We start from the raw sequence: 19,473 nt of genomic DNA, 5'->3' as shown, positions 1-19,473 counted from the left end.
TGCACTCCAGTGTGGGCTGGTTGGCCCATTTGCAGAATGACCACTACTTCATACATAAGACCACAGTTCAGCTTCTGTTCAAGTCGCTTTAAGTTGGAGTAGGGAATGGTCCTCCTTAAAGCAGGACTTCTTCACTTGAAATCCATATACTTTGTATCCAGATATGCTATTTGTGTTGATAACTGAGTTCTATTGCTGAGCATTCTTTCTCCTTGTAAAAGCACAGTAATGTAACCGATAGGTGATTTAACACTTTTTGGCAGTTTTTAAAAATAGAATGTATTTTTAGCATTGACAGTGCGCTAAGGGAGGAAAAGTAGCACGTAAGCTGGTGATGTTTCATTCAGTTATTCCAAGTGTTTCAACTGTAGTGAATTCTGATCTATAAAAGCTTATTGAATTGAAAAGGATTGTTTTTCTTTTTTTTGTTTGAATTGCTTTCTAAAGTAGAATGCTGCCAAAAACAACTTGGAGGTGTGATATAAGCTCCTGCTTTTTAGATTTAGTTCATATTTTTAGGCTGATTTTAATGTAGTCTATGCTCGCAGTTTATTTTGGTGGGAAGGACAAAAGGTTTATAGAGCTATTTGTTTGCCATGTTATGCGTTTTCCTCTTTGTTGCTGTTGTGATGATGGAGCAAGGGTCAGAGTGTTAGGTAGGCTCCTGTGCTTATGCTGCTTACTGAATGGGAGTTCTTTTCCTATTGCTAATACTTTGTTACTGCAGGTAGGGTGATTGATGGCACTTGGATCAATGCCTGTGAGACCTTCAATAGGATCAGCTGCAATGCATGAATTTAGACATGCTCTTCTGCTTTACTGTTGCAGGCAGTGATGTACCTGAGGGAGACAACTGCTGCCATGGGGCAGGGTCTGCCTTTTTTCTTTCCCAGTGTGCGGGACACAGAAAGGACCAACAGATCATAAATATCTCAGTGACACAGTAGTAGGCAAGCTGGAGTCACGCTTGTTACTTCTCTTTAAAATACTGGTGTGTAAGGGGCTTCCATTCTGTGCTGGGACAGATGGTGTTTTAGTTACTGTCATGGTGGAAGCAGTATCTGTTTGAGCTGGTATATTGTTGTGTATGAGTGTATGACCTTGGACACTGATATAAGGGTAGTGTGGTTAGGCTGCGGTTGGACTTGATCTTTAAGGTCTTTTCCAACCCGAGCACTTCTATGATTCTGCGATTCTAACTTCATAGTCTGTACACCTGTGTGGATTATTGGCAGACTGGACACTTACACTGTAGTCTCCTAGCGAGCAAGCACCTTCTCTCTACACAGTCTTACCTAGTAAATGGCACAATGGAAAATGACTAATGGCACTTGTTTTGGAGTCTAGTCTTGCACTAGTAAGAGTGAGTTTTATTAAGGAGCTAAGCTGAGAGACTTGAAAACTCTTATGCTTAAATACACTCTGGCTGAAAACCCGGGTTTAATTTTAGCAGATTTTCTAGTACTTTGAATTGATTTTCCAGAAGGTAAAAGTTATCAACATTTGAAGAGCAAACAGGTTTTTTGGCACTCTCCCAGTGCAGATGATTCATGATTCATGTACTTTACAGTTGCTTTTCCTGCTAACTAAAGAAAGGAGAATACAAAAATACATCTTTGAGCTGTTATGGTCAAGTTATTACACATTTGGCACAACAACTTCCTCTGAAGTTTATCTCACAAATCCCTCTCAGCTATCAATTGTGATTATATTGGAGTCTTTTCAGTTGGAGTTTGTCAATTTATGGAGAGCTATTTGTAATTATAATGAAGATGAATTGTTGAACCAGTCCGATAACCTTCTTTACCTGAAAAGTACATTTGACCTTATTCCAAAGTTTCTGCAAGACAGAGATTCTGCTTTTTAATCTTTTACCATGATCTTTTCAATTCAGGACCTTCTACCTAATGAGTGTTACTCCTCATTTTCACATCCCTTGTGTAGAGGCTGAAACTGCCTCAATTTCCTGCCTTCCAACTGTGCTTCTTCCTCTTGCAATATCCATGCTCCTGCTTATGATATCCATGTACCTGCATGGTTAATTGGCCAGCAGTCACCCAGCTGTGCTGCCTGTGTGAATCATGGGCTGGGAGATAAGCTGTTTCTGTAAGGAGCTTGTTGGTGGAAGAAAAGCGTGTGGCCTGAACTTAAGCGCTTATGGTCAGTGACTGTAAGCTGAGAGACCACTGTATTTTTGCATAGTAACACTCAGTTTGTCATGGGATCTTTTCTTTTTTAGTCTATCATTGAATACAGTGATATACTTGCTAAATTGTTCATGGAACTAAAGCCTTTAAAACAAGCAAAAGATCCAGGTTGTTGCTAAAGACCTTCTGTTAAAGCAAATAATGCCAAGCTTCAGTAAAGGGGCAGGTGAGAATGATAGTGATTTAGGAAACAGTGCTCCCCCTTTTTGTTCTTTTATAGCCCATTTTCAAGGGGATGATGAGCTGACAAATTTCTCAGAGAAATTCGGAAACTGTTATTTATGGGGATGCCCTCACATTTTTTTGATGCTTTGGGGCAGTCAAGTGTTGGTTAGAGACAAAAACACTACACACCAGCTGCAGTGTAAATGTGCATGGTGAAGCTGGTGGGATGGAGGAACTGGGCAGTCTTTTGGTGTGCTGGTAGCATCTCTCAGTGCTGTAATGGCAAAGTTGCTTAGTTGGGTGTATCAGGCGAAGCTTATCTCTTTGTATGTTGATATACTGTGTGATAAATCTGGGCTGTGTAATGAATCTGATGCTTCTTTATTGCGTGGGCTGTTAGTGCATCCCCTGTGACTTTGGGGACTTGTGCTGCCTGTTCCTCTGGCACTGTCTCCAGGGACAGTGTATTGTGTTAGTTCTTGTGGTGCCCAGGGCAGCTGAAATGGATGAATCAGCCACATGTTGAAGCAGCCATGCACCATTGTGTTTGCCCAGAAACTGACTTTCTTGCAACTTGTCAGCATTGCATAAATGATGCCTTTAGAAAGCAATATAATTAATCTTTGACGTTATTCTGACTTAACAAAAGCACACCCAGTGTATGGAAGAAGAGTCTGTAACATGGAAAATACACTGCTTCCAACAGTTAGTTAAAACTTAGCATTTCTTGAGTCTTATGTCATTACATCTTTTGGCCTAGTAACTATAAAAAGGCCCTAATTTAGTGTGTTATACATAGCTTCTTAAATGAGCTTCTAAAATGCAGGTGTTGGCACACTGATTTCCTACAGCTTTACTTTAAATCCCCAACCCCCTTCTAGAAGCTGTTGAATGTAGCTTCTCTGTTACCTCCCTAGGTTTAACAGTAGCTTTGTATACAGGAGAATCTAATTGCTGCTTGAAAGCTGAGGTTGTTTGTTGTTTATCTGTTTTCCGATTCAGCATGTTAAAGAAGAGTTTTGAATTTTAAGTATGAAAATGTAATTATCCTTAGATATGTATTTTAAAAATAAATTTTATGATAGCTAATCTCCTACAGTCTGAGCTTTCATAGAATCACAGAATGGCCTGGGTTGAAAAGGACCACGATAATCATCCAGTTTCACCCCCCCTGCTATGTGTAGGATTGCCATCCAGCAGACCAGGCTGCCCAGAGCCACATCCAGCCTGGCTCTGAATGCATCCAGGGATGGGGCATCCACGACCTCTCTGGGCAACCTGTTCCAGTGCATCACCACCCTCTGTGTGGAAAAACTGCCTCCTAAACCTCCCCTGTCTCAGTTTAAAACCGTTCCCCCTTGTGCTGTCACTATCCACCCCTGTAAACAATTGTTCCCCCTCTTGTTTATACACTCCTTTCAAGTATTGGAAGGCCTTTATGTAGCTTTGTGTTGTTCTCTGTTTTATTTATTTATTTATAGCTTTTTGTAAGTAAGTTTTTAATAGGTGAACCTCATCCTGAAACCTTGTCTATGGCACCTTGCCTCCCCAGTCTGATAAAGCCTAGTTTAATTGTACCTTGACATTGTAAGCTGCAGTCAGTGGAATGAAGCCCAGTGAACTTCCCTCCAGCCACATGCTGCAGTTACTGTAATCGTTGCTCACTTCCTTGGAGACTTTCAACCTTTTGCTGCTGCCTTTACTGGTTCTTGTTTCCTTTGTTGACTTAATCCGATTAAGTTGCTTCTGTAGGAAACCTTAGGTGGTACGTAGATACAATCTTAGTTGTATTTGAAGTTTTGGACAGCAGCTGCAATGTGCAGTTTGTTGTTACTCAGTATGTACAACTGAAAAACCTGAGACAACTTAAGTGCATTTTTGTGGGCGTGCCACTTTCTGAGCCTTTTCTGGATACTTTGCCAATGAAACTGAGATTGTAGTATCTTGTCCTTAACGTTCTGTCAAGTTAGTTCTCGGTTTAATTTCATTTCCTCCAGTAAGCAGCTGGGCTGCGGGGCAGTCTGCTGGGGGGGAGTGTGGGGAAATGGAGCACATAGTGAAGAATGAGCCTGATTGTAAATCACAGACTGATTTTGTGTTTTTGCTCCACACAACGTGAGGGAATGAATTGTGTGTCTGTGAATGAAAGGTTTGGGAAAGTGAGTTACCATGTCAGTGTAAGCCGTGGTGAATCCCTGCTCTGATATGCTTTCAGTTTTATCGGGAGCAATGACATGTTTCAGTTGTCTTCAGGTTCTGTGAGCATTTGGTGCAAATGAGGAGTTAAAGAAGTGCCAACTGCTCATTCCTAACTGGACTGGGGGGGGGGGGGAGGGAGGGGGGGGGAGAGAGATGTAAGGCTTTGCATGAGTTGATTGAAACTATTTTTAGGATAGAAAACTATTTTTTAGGAGAAAAAAAAGGGGGGGAAGGGGGGAGTGGGGGAGGGGGAAGCGAGCACTGTAATTACTGGAGACAGATTAAAAAGCCCATATATTTTTTTGCCCTAATAGACTAAAGGGGAAAAGTGATACTGATTTTATGCGCTGCACTGTCAAACGTGCAGACAGTTGACACTCTTATTAAAGAGCAGGAGTTTAGCAAGTATTAGATTTGTATCCGTCTATAAACACGTTCCTTTACAACTGCTTACCTCCCTATAAAACGTGACCAGTTTTTCTAAGGAATGGTATGTTCCCGGATTGGAAGAAGTAAGCATCAATTAACTTGCATCCAGTTTGCACAAGTTGATCTAGTTTTCCTGCCTGGTTGAACTCCAGTGTGGAGCTTTTTAGCTTTAGATCACATTTATGTGAGTCACTTCAGAAACGGTAATAAAGAATTAGAAGAAATGGTCTTCAATGAATTGGTGATGATTAAATAGTTAACGCATCCCTAAAAGAAACAAGTACGTTCTTGTTCTATCTGAGCCCTCGTGAAGTCACGTTGGGTGTACAGTCTGTGAATGTACCTGCGGTTCTTCAGGCTACGACTTGAAATATGTTTTTCATACTAACGAGTTGATCAGGAGTTGTGGATTGCTGCTGCACGTTGAGACTTGAGTTGTTCAAAGAGCTTGGTCTGCCCCCGGGGTGAAATGCTTTTGCTGTAGTTTAGTGGTGAAGGAGAACAAAAGCGAACTCAGAGGCTTAGGCGAGTTGTGACAAGTGAGCGAGTTGCACGCAGGCCTCTGTTGTAGAGGAATCTCCAGAAGTTCTCAGGGCTTTGTTAGACACAGCTGAAGTACAGATACTTTCTTTCTTTCCTGACCGCATCCTTGTGCTAAAGTAGAAGGGAAACAGGAAAGAACCGAAAGGACCGATATGAAAGGAGTGATTTGGAATTATCTTTGGTTGGGAGAGAGAGAATGTGTGTGTGTATAAATACTTATTATTAAAAAAAGCCTGTTCCTAGTAGAAACATCACTGAAATGCGTGCATAAACAGTAGTTGTACATTTTATTTCAGCATCGGTCCTCCCCTCCTCCCTCCCACCAAAAAAGCCCCAAACTACTTATGAATTAAAAGTCTTTAAGCTCTGTGCAAAATAGCAGTTTTAAAGGCATCATCCACATCTTTTTGTTGCTTTTAGAATTCTTTTTTTTCCAAATGAAAAGGTTCAGAATAAAGCTTTTTGGAAAACGTTGATATCTTTATTAAAATCGGTATCTAACATTTGATTTCTTTTTTTTTTTTTTTTCTTTTTCAGTGTTTTATACTTCGTTTGTCTGTACTGTGTTTGGAGATCGCTTTCTGGTATTTGGCTGCACACCAACTGACCTGTAGCTGTTTACACCTTTATCTACTCGTCTCTAAGCAGAAGCCGGACTTTAGAGAAAATGTCTTGATGGATACATCCTGAGTGTGAGCAGCTCGTGTTGGTGTTAGCAATGGCTTCTAAGTGGTAAGATTTTCTTCAGAATTCTGCTATAAAATATGTTTCCATATGTCCATGTTTTTTTTGTCTTTTTGCCTTGGTCTTTGTAGTGTCTATTGCACGTCCAACTTTGCACTATCACTTCAGATGTCAGTTACCTGAATAGAAATTAATTACTGCTTTAAATAAGAATATTTAACCACGTTAAATGAGGAAATTTGCTCTAATGCCAAATGAGGATATTTGCTCTATTCCTATATTGGATTGTGGACAGATGTGAGCATCTGCCAAAGAGGATAAGAACAGAGTGAGCAGCATTCAGCCTTTCATTATTGAACTTCCTAAGTCAGATGTACTTCCCATACTTTCCCTGGGCTGATGTACACTGACCAATTTTTATCAAATAATGTGTTGGGTAGTTCTGTGAAGTAGTCTTTCATGTGTTTGTATGCTCAATAGAAATCTGACTCAGTTCTCCTAGGATGTGTGGGCAGGTGCTTGAGCTCTGTCCTCTTGTGGAAAAAGCCAGGTAGTGCAGCTAATTAGGAAAGGCCCTTGCAATCCCTTGTATGGATTTTCTTTTTCCTTACTGGCCTTCATTTAAATGTTCTATCTCAATTAAGTAGGTCTGTATTGGTATCAAGGGTATTGATATCACAGGGTAATCGCTGCAGATGAAGTATTTCTGAAGTGGGTACAGACAGATTTAACCCATCTGATATATAAATTGTCCTTAGAAAATAATGTGAGATTCTGCTTCCCTATAGTCTAGTAATAAATAAGGTAGATTGTGCTTCCTTAGCCTCTTTGAGACCAGAGGGTATATGGACATGATGAAAGGAAAATACTGAAATGCAGTTGTTGTTGCAGTATTTATTTAATGGTCTCGTGCATTCAGTACCTTACGTATTATGCAGTGTTTTTTAACATGCCTCTTATTTTCCTTTAGCATGTTGTCCTTTGTGTTCTTTACCGGAGAAAGAAACAATAAAGTAGACTTTAAGTGTATTTTAAGTCTTGGCATGGGACCGTTTTCAGTATACTAAATTTCTGCCTCAGTTGCTGGTGTTTCATTCCTAGTTGCACAACTTTCTGACCTGCTTCACTTTCTTTTGTTAGAACTTTCTACTCTAATTGCTTTTTTCTGTTATGTGCATTCCTTCAGACAGTAACAAGTTTGTCATTAAAGAAGCCTTCTGTGAGCATCCTTAGGTTCCTGGTGCTCAGGGGAGACAAGTGTACTTTTTAGCTTTAGAACAGAGACTCCAGATCATTTTTATTATTTCTTAGTGTAATAGAAAAAATGAGGCAGAAGACTCGAGGACATTAGTATTGTTTTTGCTGTAACTATTTCTCTTATGAGAGCTTATCTCTAGCATCTCCAATTATACCTCACTTTAAATGATTTTAATGGTTAGATAACATGTTTCTATATGTTTATTTAAAAAATGTGCTTCACTGTCATTTGAACGTTGGTTCTTCTCTGCTGCCCCGTTACTGGGTGTGTTTCTGCTGAGGAGCATTGTGGAAAGTGCTTCCTCACATGACAAATGAATTGCAGAATTTGGAACACTTGATGCCATTCGTTGTTCAAATAATGTGGAACATCTGAGATATCTGCAAGGAAACAGATGAGAAGGCCAGTAGGGACACAGAAGAGCTGCTTAGTTTGTCGAGTGTGAAAGCTGTGTGTCAGATTAGTGGGGGGAAAAAGATTAATGGTTGAAACTGTTATAGGATTTCCCTTCTCTGGGATTCTTAGAAGTTCAGAAGGTCAACTATGTGGTATCTTTTTTTTCTGTTCAGTGACATCAAAAATCTGCCAAGTTCCTTTTTCTGTGTTCAGTAAAGCTCTTTCTTGTTGAACCTACTTTCTGTCGTGGAGAACAACTTTATCATGAATGATAATGTTGGAGTTCAGTTAATTTTATTATCACAGTATATATGTTCTGGTGTAATCTACTATTGGACCTAATAGCATAGGATGTTATCAGTGGTGTTCTTGAGTTACCTGAAATTAAACGCATTTTGTGTTCAGAAGGACTTGAACTGTTACGTATTTCTTTTTAACAGTCTGCTTAGAAGACCGCATCATTATAAGGTAGTGGAAAAAGAAACTTTAGTCAGCCAACTGACTCCACTCTTTTATAGTTCTGAAACTTATTAACACATTTTGGTCAGACAACTATAATGGGGATGCTGCTCTTCTTCATGAGCAGCCAAGGCTGTTTCCTTGAAAAGAGTAGTACTGGAGTGTTCTCTAACTTGAAAGCAACAGCAGGATGTAGAGCAACTTGTACAGTTACTCTGTAATAAGAACTCTGTTACAATTAAAATCAATGATAATATGTGTCTATGGAAAGGAATGAAAACCAGAAGTCTTCAGGGAACTGGAAAATCCCTATCCCCTGGCTAGTAGCTAATGAAAAATACTTCCAAATCAGGGAGGTGGTGATAAAAGGCAGTTTGTGAGGTTTGGGTGGAGAAAAGTGATGCAGCTATGTACTTCTGATCTCCTGTGCACTTACAGGCCCTTCCTATGGAAACAGTTCCTCTTGGATGTGCTTCTGCACAGCAGGGTTTAAAACATCCTGCCATTCTTTGCTCAGAGGCACTGGGCACCTCTAGTCTTCAGCAATGCCTCCTGCTCCATAACTTCATCCTTATTAAGTACCTATTAGAAAAATAAAAATTAAAAAAAAAAAAAGTCCTTGTTCCTTTGATTTGTAACACCTTAAAGGATACAGGTTAAAACGTACAGCAGAATGGATGGACCAACAGCTTTGAAAGGTGTACTTAATTTTAACCATGTCTGACTATCTATTTTGCATTAATTAATGAAGGATACTGCTAGTGTGGATGAGAGAAAATTACAGTGCAGACACCTCTATGTTTCTATTTGCTGGCTGACTTGAAACAATCTGACTGTATAAGCAGACCTGTTTGTGTTAATGTTTAATCTTTAGATTTTTTTTTTTTTTTGATGTTGCAAATGAATTTAAAAACAAGGAATGTTTTTGAAAATGAAGAAATGGAAGGCAGTAAAGTTTGTTTAGCACCATCTTTTTCAAAGAAGAGGCAATCCTAACCTTGATTGTTTCTGAGAGAGAATCCTCTTGGTTTTGACCATGGCAACTAGTCTTTTATTTTTTCCCCACCCCACTTAGAAAGCCACAGGTGAGGAAAGAAAGGCTTTCTTTAGCTTTTTTATTTCAATCAGCTGACTGAAGCCTGGGTTTCTCTTGAAATAAAGGGATTTTAGCTTTCCTGAGTGATCGTGCACAGCTGTGTTTTTAAAGTCAGTATTTGCTTCTTTCTGCTTTTTGAAGGTAGCTTGTTTTCCCCTTTGCTGCTTCTTACAGAAACAGGCTTAATCTTTCCTTCAGATATAATAGAGAAATACTATGAAAATCTAAATTTTTTTGTTTCTTTTTTCTTAATTATTCACAATTACTTGCTAGTCTCTCAGGTAATTATTCTGGTATTAGAAATGAGAGTCACAGAATCATAGGGGTTGGAAGGGACCTCCAGAGATGATAGAGTCCAACCCCCCTGCCAAAGCAGGTTCCTTACACCAGGATTAAACCCATGGAATCTGCTGCATGTTAAACGTGCACAAATGCTCTTTGTTGGAATCTGTATTTCTCAAGATCTCTTTTCACAATGTGTCACTCTATCCTATAGATTAGTCTTAATTTGTGGTCCTTATCAAGTTCGGGGTTTATTTGTATCCTTTATTTCAAGCAAACCTGCTTGGGTGTGTGTAAATACATAAAGAATCTACATATAATTAAAAATGGAAGCTTCTCTTGGAGGCAATTCAACAATTAGTTATCTTAGGTTTGCTCATCTTCCCATGGCATTTGTTTTCCTGGTGTCTTTGATATGCTGAGCATTATTTGTTGGTAACCCAGAATTGCTGTTTAACTTATTCTTCACTCTGCTTAATAGAAACATCTTTGAACCTTAATTTAGTACCTAGTTTGTAGTTGGATCTCTTTCTTTTATCTCAGAAGTTTTCAGACTTCCCAAATAAGCGGATTAGATGAGACTTCATCTAGCATCTTACACTGAAAAGTAGTATTTCCTCTCCTGTGCTTAAACCCTGAAACTTTGCCAAGTAAACCTCTCTTGGATTACTAGGAATTATGAAAGTGTAAATTCCGTGCTTTGGTGTCTGGTAGAAAGGAGTATGATCACTCAAATTACTTCATTTCTACCATATCTGAATATACACGGGATTCAAAATTAACTCTGTTTTCTGTAGAATTATATTTAAATATAGTTTAGAAACTATTTTATTTTATTGTACTCTTAATGGGTAGGAAAGGATCTTGATCTGAGCCAAGAGTGCATTTGCTACTTAATTCAGGTGTCAGTCTTTCTTTAAGCCATGAAATGTTAAAGACTTCAGCCCTTGAGTACCTGTCATGGCTCTATTTATTGTAAGAACTGGGAGATTGGAGTAGCTTCTATCTAAACCAAATTACATCATTCTGCCACCATTGTTCTTTCTGGATAGGTTCAAATTATGATGCAAAAATGAATTCATGTTATAGGTTGAAAAATATTTGGCAAAGATATCTACATTTTGTATAAGCATTTAAGTTCTGTTGGCTTTACACTGGAGGAAGTGTTTTATTTAAGTTTTAAAGAGAAAAAATGCTACTGCTCTAAAATCTACATTTACAGCATTTGCACTGGAAAAAAATATTCTGAACATTTAGAGAGGGATCAAAAAGGAAAATTTTAAGTTATTTTCCCTTCCTCCCAGCAGGCAAACATTAGACGTCTTTTGGATAATATTCTGTTAAGAAAATAGGACACTTGTTTTATCATAGAATCACCAGGGTTGGAAAAGACCTAAAAGATCATCCAGTCCAACAGTTTACATATTACTAACAGCTCCCACTAAACCATGTCCCTCAACACAACATCCAGTCATTCTTTGAACACCCCCAGGGTTGGTGACTCCACCACCTCCCTGGGCAGTCCATTCCAGTGCCTGACCACCCTTTCCGAGAAGTAATACTTCCTAATGTCCAGCCTGAATCTCCCCTGCTGCAGCTTGAAGCCATTCCCTCTGGTCTTATCACTAATGACACGAGAGAAGAGGCCGACCCCCAGCTCACTACAACCTCCCTTCAGGTAGTTACAGAGAGCAATAAGGTCTCCCCTGAGCCTCCTCTTCTCCAGGCTGAACAATCCCAGCTCCTTCAGCCTCTCCTCATAAGGCCTGTACTCCAGACCCCTCACCAGCTTTGTTGCCCTTCTTTGAATGTGTTCCAGGTCCTCGATGTCTTTCTTGCAGTGAGGGGCCCAAAACTGGACACAGTACTTGAGATGTGGCCTCACCAGAGCTGAGTACAGGGGGACAATCACCTCTCTGCTCCTGCTGGCAACACTGTCTCTGATGCAAGCCAGGATGCCATTGGCTTCTCGACCACCTGGGCACACTGCTGGCTCATGTTCAGTTGAGCATCAATCAATACCCCCAGGTCCATTTCCTCCACACAGTCCTCCAGCCACTCCACCCAAGCCTGTAGTGTTGCCAGGGGTTGTTGTAGCTGAAGTGCAGGACACGACATTTGGTCTTGTTGAAGCTCATCCCATTGGCTTCAGCCCAGCTCTCCAGCCTGTCCAGATCCCTCTGTAGGGCGTCATTACTTCCAGGCAGATCCACACTCCCAGCCGATTTAGTGTCATCTGCAAACTTACAGGGTGTGCACTCGATGCCCTCATCCAGGTTATTAATAAAGATATTGTTGGTTTTAAGTACATATGTAGTTAGCTAAGAGTAACCTGCTTAAGTCCCACATGCAATTACTTTTTCTGAATCGTTCCTAAAGTATTTTTTCCCATTTCATCTTATTTTGCTTAGAATTGATCTAATACATCCTTTTCTCTCATTGCAATTCCTTACCATGTTTACTTTATCCTCAATTGATATTTACTTCTTAAACAAAGAACTCCGAGTGACTTCCTTCTGTTGCATCTAAAACAGGTGAATTACTGATTACATTTTACACAGGGGTTTTGTCTTCTCTAATAGATGAACTTCTGAAGTCTGGCTTGTGTTTCTTGGTTGGAGAAATTGCATATTTTTTTAATAGCTACAAAATATTCTATGTAAGATATTTGTCTGCTGTCAGTGGCTGTCCTTTGCATTGTTTGTCTTAGTGCAATATTGTTTTGTTGGTGAAGTTATACAACTATTAGTCAGTTTATTTCAAAGAGGGAACATGCAAGTTGGAAAAAAAAATAATAGAAGATGAATGTCAGTGTAACCAGTTCTTGGAAAGAGAATGTGGAATTAATGCAAGATGGTATTCACACCTCTGAAAACTAACTTAATTACCTTTCTAAAGTAAAGAAATAGTTACACTCTTGTATATTGTTCATAAGAGCTGCAAGGGTTGGGAATGCCATCAGGAGTGTGTATGTATGTATTTATTCTTTATATGAAAATGCTGATCATTCCTTGTAAAAGTGGGGTAGTTGGAGGCTGTGTACTAGAAACTACTTAGAGATTCTTCAGTAACTTGAAGCCTCAATTCTACTTGTGTAGTAGGGTGCTTCTAGTGTCCAAACCCTTTCTTCAGAGGAGCTAAATGACTTTTCTCTTTGTATTTGCTCCATATTTTGCTCCTATCGTGATTAGTCAGCATAGAATAAATGAATGAGACGGTAATTTGCCCCCAAAAGATATGAATGGCAAACTTGCAGATGGCTTTCAGTGTGTCTGGCATTCGGAGTACGGATCTAGTATTTCCTGAAAGCATCATCAGCACACTGCTGACAAATCCCTACATATGGAGAATATTGCTTTATCAGCACACGGATACAAATTTCTACAGGTGAGGCTTGACTAGTGATGTTATTACACCTCAATACCATTTATGCAGCATTTCTTAGCAGATGGTATACTGTAATCTCTAATTACAGTCATCAGCATAAAACATCCAGCTCTATAAATTTGAAACTGGGGACGAACTTGGAAAGTATTAATGGCTTTATAATTGGAGGGAGTCTGGTGGTAGTTCTGGCTGTCAAATGTAGAACTGATCTACAGGTTGAAATAGTTATTTTATGTCTTAGATCTGTAATACAGCTAAATATGATATTACCTACATCAAATATTTAATAGAAGTAAGCTCTTTCATTGGGGATGTTCCCCATGCATTAAATGGCTTGGATTTCTTGTTGAAAGTCCCTTGTTACTCTACAATGCAATACTGGGTTAGTTTTGAAAGTATTTAGAGATAATGGTGTGAGCTTTCAGTTCTGTTCTTTGCAGAAGTTGCATTTAGCCAGGTGATCCCTTCGGAATGATATACACAAACTTTTTAAAGGGTTTTTTTTGATGTGAAAATTTTATATTGAAGAGTTTGGAGTAGATTAGTGAGAATTATCAGAGATGATATCTGATATTATATCTGATTATTATCAGAGAAGATAAGCTAAAAGACTTAAATAAAACTTCTACAAGAAGACAGAAACAGACATAAGGTTTGTTTCCAAAGACTGATGAAATGAAGAGAAGCACCACTGGATATCAGTTTCCATGCTGAATAGGGTGATAACATATGAGCTTGAACTGTGGTTGAGTGTATACTATAAGGTGATAGAGTAATGAAATTCAGTAAGCAGGAAAAATTGTGGACTCATCAGAGCTGCTGGGGAAATGTGAAAGCTGTGTGTTTGAGTCACCAGAAGTACAGGGGCTGAGCAGCTGAGGATGTGCCAGGAACTGAGGAGCCTCTTGAAATCCCATTTTCTTAATTTGTGTTTTGTGATTAGATGTCCTTTGCTGCTGATGTGTGCTGTTTTAGCATAAGTGAAAAGCAATATAACCCGCGAGGCATGTGATTGTAATGGTTGAATGCCAGTTATTTTATAAAGGCATCAAGTATTTGTGTCTTGAATATCAACACATGTTTTCTAGCTTTCTGTTAATTACAAAATACACCCAAACATTCATGAGCTTTCCAACTCCCCCTTCCAATTAGCACTGTGTTCTAAATGGCACTGGTGTATCTGTATGCCTCTGGGGAGACTTTTCATGGGTGCTTACGCCGACATACAGTCTCCTCCTACTTACAGTAATAGCATTCATGGATCTCGCTTTGTCAGGAGAAAAAGAAAAGAGGAATTGGGAGTAAAAAAAAACAAACAACAAAACAAAACCAAAGCAAAATTGCTTTGAGCTGCTGCAAAGTAATCAGTGCCTTCATTTCTATTAAGCTGCTGAAATGCGGAGTGATAATATTGCAACGTCTCACTCCAGTGCAAAGTTTTGACTGTTTTTATAGCTGTATTGTAACTTAGTTTGTTATCTGCAAGTGTGGCCAGCAGCTTATTTTTAGGATGTGGAGTCTTAAAATAAAAGTTTTTTCGCATGATTTATTTTAGGAGAATAGAGATCAGATGCAGCATATCATGAAGAGTAATAAAAATAACTTCTAGTAGCAGTAGAAGCAGATTCTGCTCCGCTCTATCCTATATATAGGCTTCTTGCATTGAGAATGATTTCATTGTTAAAGCTAATTGCTTCAAACATATGTATTTCTTTTTACTTCTGTAAAGCGTTGCAGTAAGTGTATGATGTGAGTGCTATCCAAAGCTGACTGCATAACTGTATTTATATGATATATGTGAGCTAGGGGATTTAAAAAATCTTCAAATATTTGAACTTTATGTGAGAAAATTCTGTGTGAGGGAGAACAGGAGTGCAGTTCTGCTTTACTGTTAGTTGTTCAAACTGTAACAGTGACTTTTATTCTCTCTAATACAGATGAGTTTGTTCTTGAAGGTGAAAGCATTTGTGTGTATACATCCATGTGTGTGTTATATGTGTTATGTGGAGAAGGATCTGTTTTTTCATTAGACTATATAGCAAATAATTATTTGAGTTAATGAGGACGGCCTTTAATTACTTTTGTTGTTTGAGCAAGACTGTTCCTAGAACTGTCCCCGTTGAAGCTGTCTGAAGCTCTCAACTTCAGCAAACATGATCATTCTTTAAGCTATTTTGAGTAACTGAAGTGAAATTAATTATCCTTCTCCTTTGCACTTCCAGTTTGCACTCACTTAAAAACTACTGGCTGAAGTGTTGCACGTTGTTACCCACTTGATATGTAACCAGGGTGCAAGCTCTGGATGTGGCAGCGGTTCTCAAAAGGTTGCCCATAACAATTGGATTGTGGGTGCAGGAGCTGCCATAGTTTTTGATAATCTTTTAAGAACCTTTGGGTAATGGTTTCCAGCTTTTTCCCTAGGGGTGCCACTTCATAGCAGTGCTGCCATTGTTCTGGGTTGCTGGTAGTTGTACCACAGAGCCTTTGCTTTTAAATACTGTTTCTTTTTAAATGACCTCTGCATAAAAATATCAATGTGGTTTGTCATCATTCATTTTAATTGTTTCATGTGGGAAAAGATCTGGCCACTTCTATTGCCATGCAATAGTTTAAATGATGTGTTTTGTTGCTGACTGAAGCAGTCTTCCTACGTGTGTGAATGAAGTATGACTCACTGCAGGTGCTTTGAAACTGCCAGTTCTTGCTTGAATAAAACTTGCCAGTGGAAGAAATCGATAGGTTTGGAAGATGTTGTGTGAGAGGCCACAAGTCCTAAGAAGCAAGAGGTCAGTGACAGGAAGGCCTGGTTGTTATCCTGGCTAAGGATTATGGAAGCTGTGGAATAGACAATTACCTCCCACTTCCCAAGAGCTCCTAACACGTTCAGGAAAGCATTGTGTTCTTGCATGCTGCTTAAAGATAAGAACAATTTCTGTCTAATACACAGATATTTAAAATGTTGGGGCTTTTTTTATTGAATGGGATAATCTTGCATTCAGTCACTGAAAATAGCAGTTGCATTGTGTGTTCTGCTTCTGGTTGATTTCCTAAGCCAAGTATTTTATTGCTGCTTTTGGGCACGTTCTCTTCTAGTGGTGCTAAATCAGCACCAAGCACATAAAAACAACAAGAAGCCTCCAGAAATCCCCAACTTTCCAAAGAAGAAACCCTGTAAGTCACCAAAAAAAACCCCCATTCCCATGTGGAGCAAGTGCAGCTTAGGTAGGTGAAGGAAAAGAAACTGAAGCTTTACCAAAAGCTGACAGATGGATCTTACTTTCATTTCTCAGAAACCTGAAAGCCAGAAATTCTTTCAGGAAAGCATGGGGTCAACTGAAGCAGTTTTCATGTCTACATGAATAAAAACCAAACTTAGAAATGGTTGAACAATTACAGGACTTAGATTTAAAAATAAAAGCCTTTTAAAAGAAAAGAAAACCTGCATCATAGAGAGGAAGAGGTGTGGTTTGTCTTCCCCCTACCTACAGAGTTCTGTGTGACATTACAGCCATGTCCTGCTAATTGGCTGATAACCATCCAGTGGACATTTGGTACCTCTCATGAATTTAATACCGGTATGTTAACTTACAGGCTGGAGTGCAGGTTTGATTTCAAGCTGAGCTGTTCTATTTTGTGTTCAGTTATGACTTTCATCTTCACTGGGGAAGAGCAGATTGTTTTCATTACAGTAAGACAAATACTTGCAGATCAAGCTTCTCTAATGAGATTCAAGGTTGAAAAACTTCCTATATGTGGGTGCTATGGTGGCTGCCCTATTTCTGTAGCAGACTGACTCCCACTTGAAGCAGTGATGTTCAGTTTGAATTGGCAAGTTGGAGAAAATAGCATGTATCGCATGAGGCTCGCTGCTCATAGTGTGCCCAGCGTCAGATCAAGGGTGCATAGCTAAAACCCTTTGGCCGTGCGGGCAGGCCGGCGGCCGCCGCCAGAGGGCGCTGTCGAGGAGCCGGAATCTGGCTTAACGCGTTGCCTCCTACGGGCTGGCAGCTGGGCGGCTGGGAGCGTCCTGGATAACAGAAGAGTCTGAATGTCTCTTTTGTTGTCAAATACTGGAAGCAGCAAATGAGGTTTATGGCCAGACTTAAAGAACCAAAAAATAAAACAAAAACCAACAAACCCGAAAGAAAAACTTTTGAGTGATTGCTTGAGTTTGTGATGACTCGGTCTTTTGTAAGCAACATTTATCTTTGTGATATCTGGTTAGTTGTTCTGAAAACATAAAGTACTTCTGAAAATGTATTCCTTGCAACTTTTTTTGTGTTACTGGAAAAAATGCTGCGCATGAAATCATATAAGGACGTTTCTTTGCTTCATCTCCCAGATCAGTTGCAGGAAATGGTGTTCTAGCAACATGTCTTTTGTGACAAGGTTGAGCCACCCAGAGTTCTGTATTCATTCACAAAGGAAATTTAGTCTGAGTTGAATGTTTGGGGGTTTTACTGCAGATCAGAATGCAAAGATAGCACACGTTTTCAGTCTTCATTGTGTTTGAGAACGTGTCTCAGGTGACAATTCCAGTGGTGTTCTTCAAGGCTGCCAGGCCCCCTTGGGAGGAGCATCTAACAAATGAAACCGTGTGAGCTCCTGCAGGTTACCCTGTGTGCACTTGATGGATTTTAAAGCATTTCTGTTTCATTTTAAGAAGAGTTAGTTGCAGTGCTGGATTGACGTTAAGTAGTTTCTTTTCAAGTGTATTGTGGTGCTTTGCACCGAAGTTGGGTAATTGTGGTGAAGGTGTTCAGAAACCTCTCCTACAGGGAGCTGCTGTCACAGAGGCTGCCCTTGACTGTAGAATGAGTGCACGTTAATTTTATTTGTTTGAGTGATGACTGTAATCTACTATGACAAAGTGAGGTGTGGATCTCCATTCTACGTCTGGTAAATATTAGTTTCAACCATACATGTTCCCAAACGTAAAAAGCATTTAAGAATGCTTTTTCTATGTTAATGTCTCTTTTCTTTTTCCTTCCCCTTCTCCCATGAGCTTTCTGCTCTAAATGCAAGATATCTTTCATAATGGCTTCTCTAAACTAAATATAGAACGGTGCTTAAACTTTCTTCCAAATGAAAACAGAAAACTCAGTTAAACCATATGGGTAAGTAGCCTTAGGGACAGCGAACGTGGGACAGCTTATTTCTGCACTTGTTGTTTTATGGAAGGCGGTTTGAGTAGTTTAGGTGGTAAATATAGCATCAGAACCACTGGAAAGTGGAACTCGGTGCTTAATAAACGTTAATAACTTAGTGATTAGTACTTAACGCCATGTGAGAATGCAAGTGGTTTAAATTGTGGTGCTGCTAGACACTTTGTAAAGCTGGTGAAGAGGCTTTGAGAATGATAAGTGTTATCTTTCAAATGCAGATGAATGCTCTCTGTGCACTTCATGAAAATTAAGAGCTATTGAACTCTGTGAAATATGACTTTGAAATACATGTGCATTTTTTTTTTTTTAGCGCTTAAAAGTGTTGCGATGCTAAAATGGTGTTTTATCCTAGTCAAGAGTTTAATGTATGTCAGTTGATAGACTGGCTTGTTGTTGTTTGGTTTTCTTATCAGTCTGTACAGTTAGACTTCTTTAAAATCTGCCTGGGAGCAGCTGGCAGCTGACGCGCTGGGGCTGGCACCACCCAGGTCCAACATATGACATCACTGGGAGAAAGAAGTCGTGTGCGCAGTCTACCTCTGCCTTCAAGGAAGTTAATGTGGGTGCTGCAGTCTGTAACGTGCAGCTGAAGCGCCGTGCTTAGTAAGTTCTGAGCGTACAGAAGGCAGGTAAAAATGGAATTTCTGAAAAAAATCGTTCCTACGGTTGCTTCCGGAGATGTTGTGTTGGACGTTGGAAGCTCTGCCCGGGAAAGCTCCCCAAGGCTGCTGAAGATGAGGAGAGTCAGTCTGCTCTCCTTAGGACAGACAATAGATGAAGACGAGGAGATGCATGTTTTACATCCTCATTTCCGTATGTATCTGTGTCATCAAGGTGATAACTAAACTTTTCCTGCAGGTCACAATTACTTTGCTAAATTGATGGGTTTTGTAATAGTGCTTCTTTGTCAGAGTCACTACGATGATGGTATTGCTTAGGCTTAGAACTCCTCTAAAAACAACATACTGTCATGTTAGTGACCTGCTTTGAAGTAATTTTACAGGATTTTTTGTGTGTTTTGATTGTACTCCCCTGTGATTTTGGGGGCATGGGGAAATGCATTTCACTATTAAAGTTGTGAAATTGTAATGTAGCTGTGAGTAGACATTAGGAGTTGTCTAGACAGGTGTGCTGGACAGATATGCATCTGCTGTGCAGGATTCAAGTTCTGTGCCAGTTTTTCTCTCCCCGTTTCTGAAATCC

The 19,473-nt window shown here is 39.6% G+C and overlaps 1 protein-coding gene across 7 annotated transcripts in view; it reads left to right on the top strand.

The window, feature by feature from the left end:
• The window catches only part of FRYL (FRY like transcription coactivator), a 158,478-nt gene that overhangs the window by 9,047 nt on the left and 129,958 nt on the right, over positions 1-19,473 (top strand). For 4 of the 7 annotated variants that reach the window (XM_072334014.1, XM_072334013.1, XM_072334017.1 and 1 more), the window contains exon 2: positions 6,081-6,275. Coding sequence is in view for 3 of the 7 variants with exons in the window: in XM_072334010.1 (XP_072190111.1) it covers positions 18,906-19,083 (178 nt within the window). In the remaining 4 variants the exon portion in view is untranslated. Of the gene's footprint in view, positions 1-6,080; positions 6,276-18,723; positions 19,084-19,473 lie in introns of those variants that run through there. The other 3 variants (XM_072334010.1, XM_072334011.1, XM_072334009.1) reach the window with 1 other exon arrangement.

This window comes from Excalfactoria chinensis, chromosome 4, assembly GCF_039878825.1.
Source record: "Excalfactoria chinensis isolate bCotChi1 chromosome 4, bCotChi1.hap2, whole genome shotgun sequence".
NCBI lineage: Eukaryota > Metazoa > Chordata > Aves > Galliformes > Phasianidae > Excalfactoria > Excalfactoria chinensis.
The sequence above is the reverse complement of the archived record's forward strand: the minus strand, read 5'-3'. Positions and strand labels throughout refer to the sequence as shown.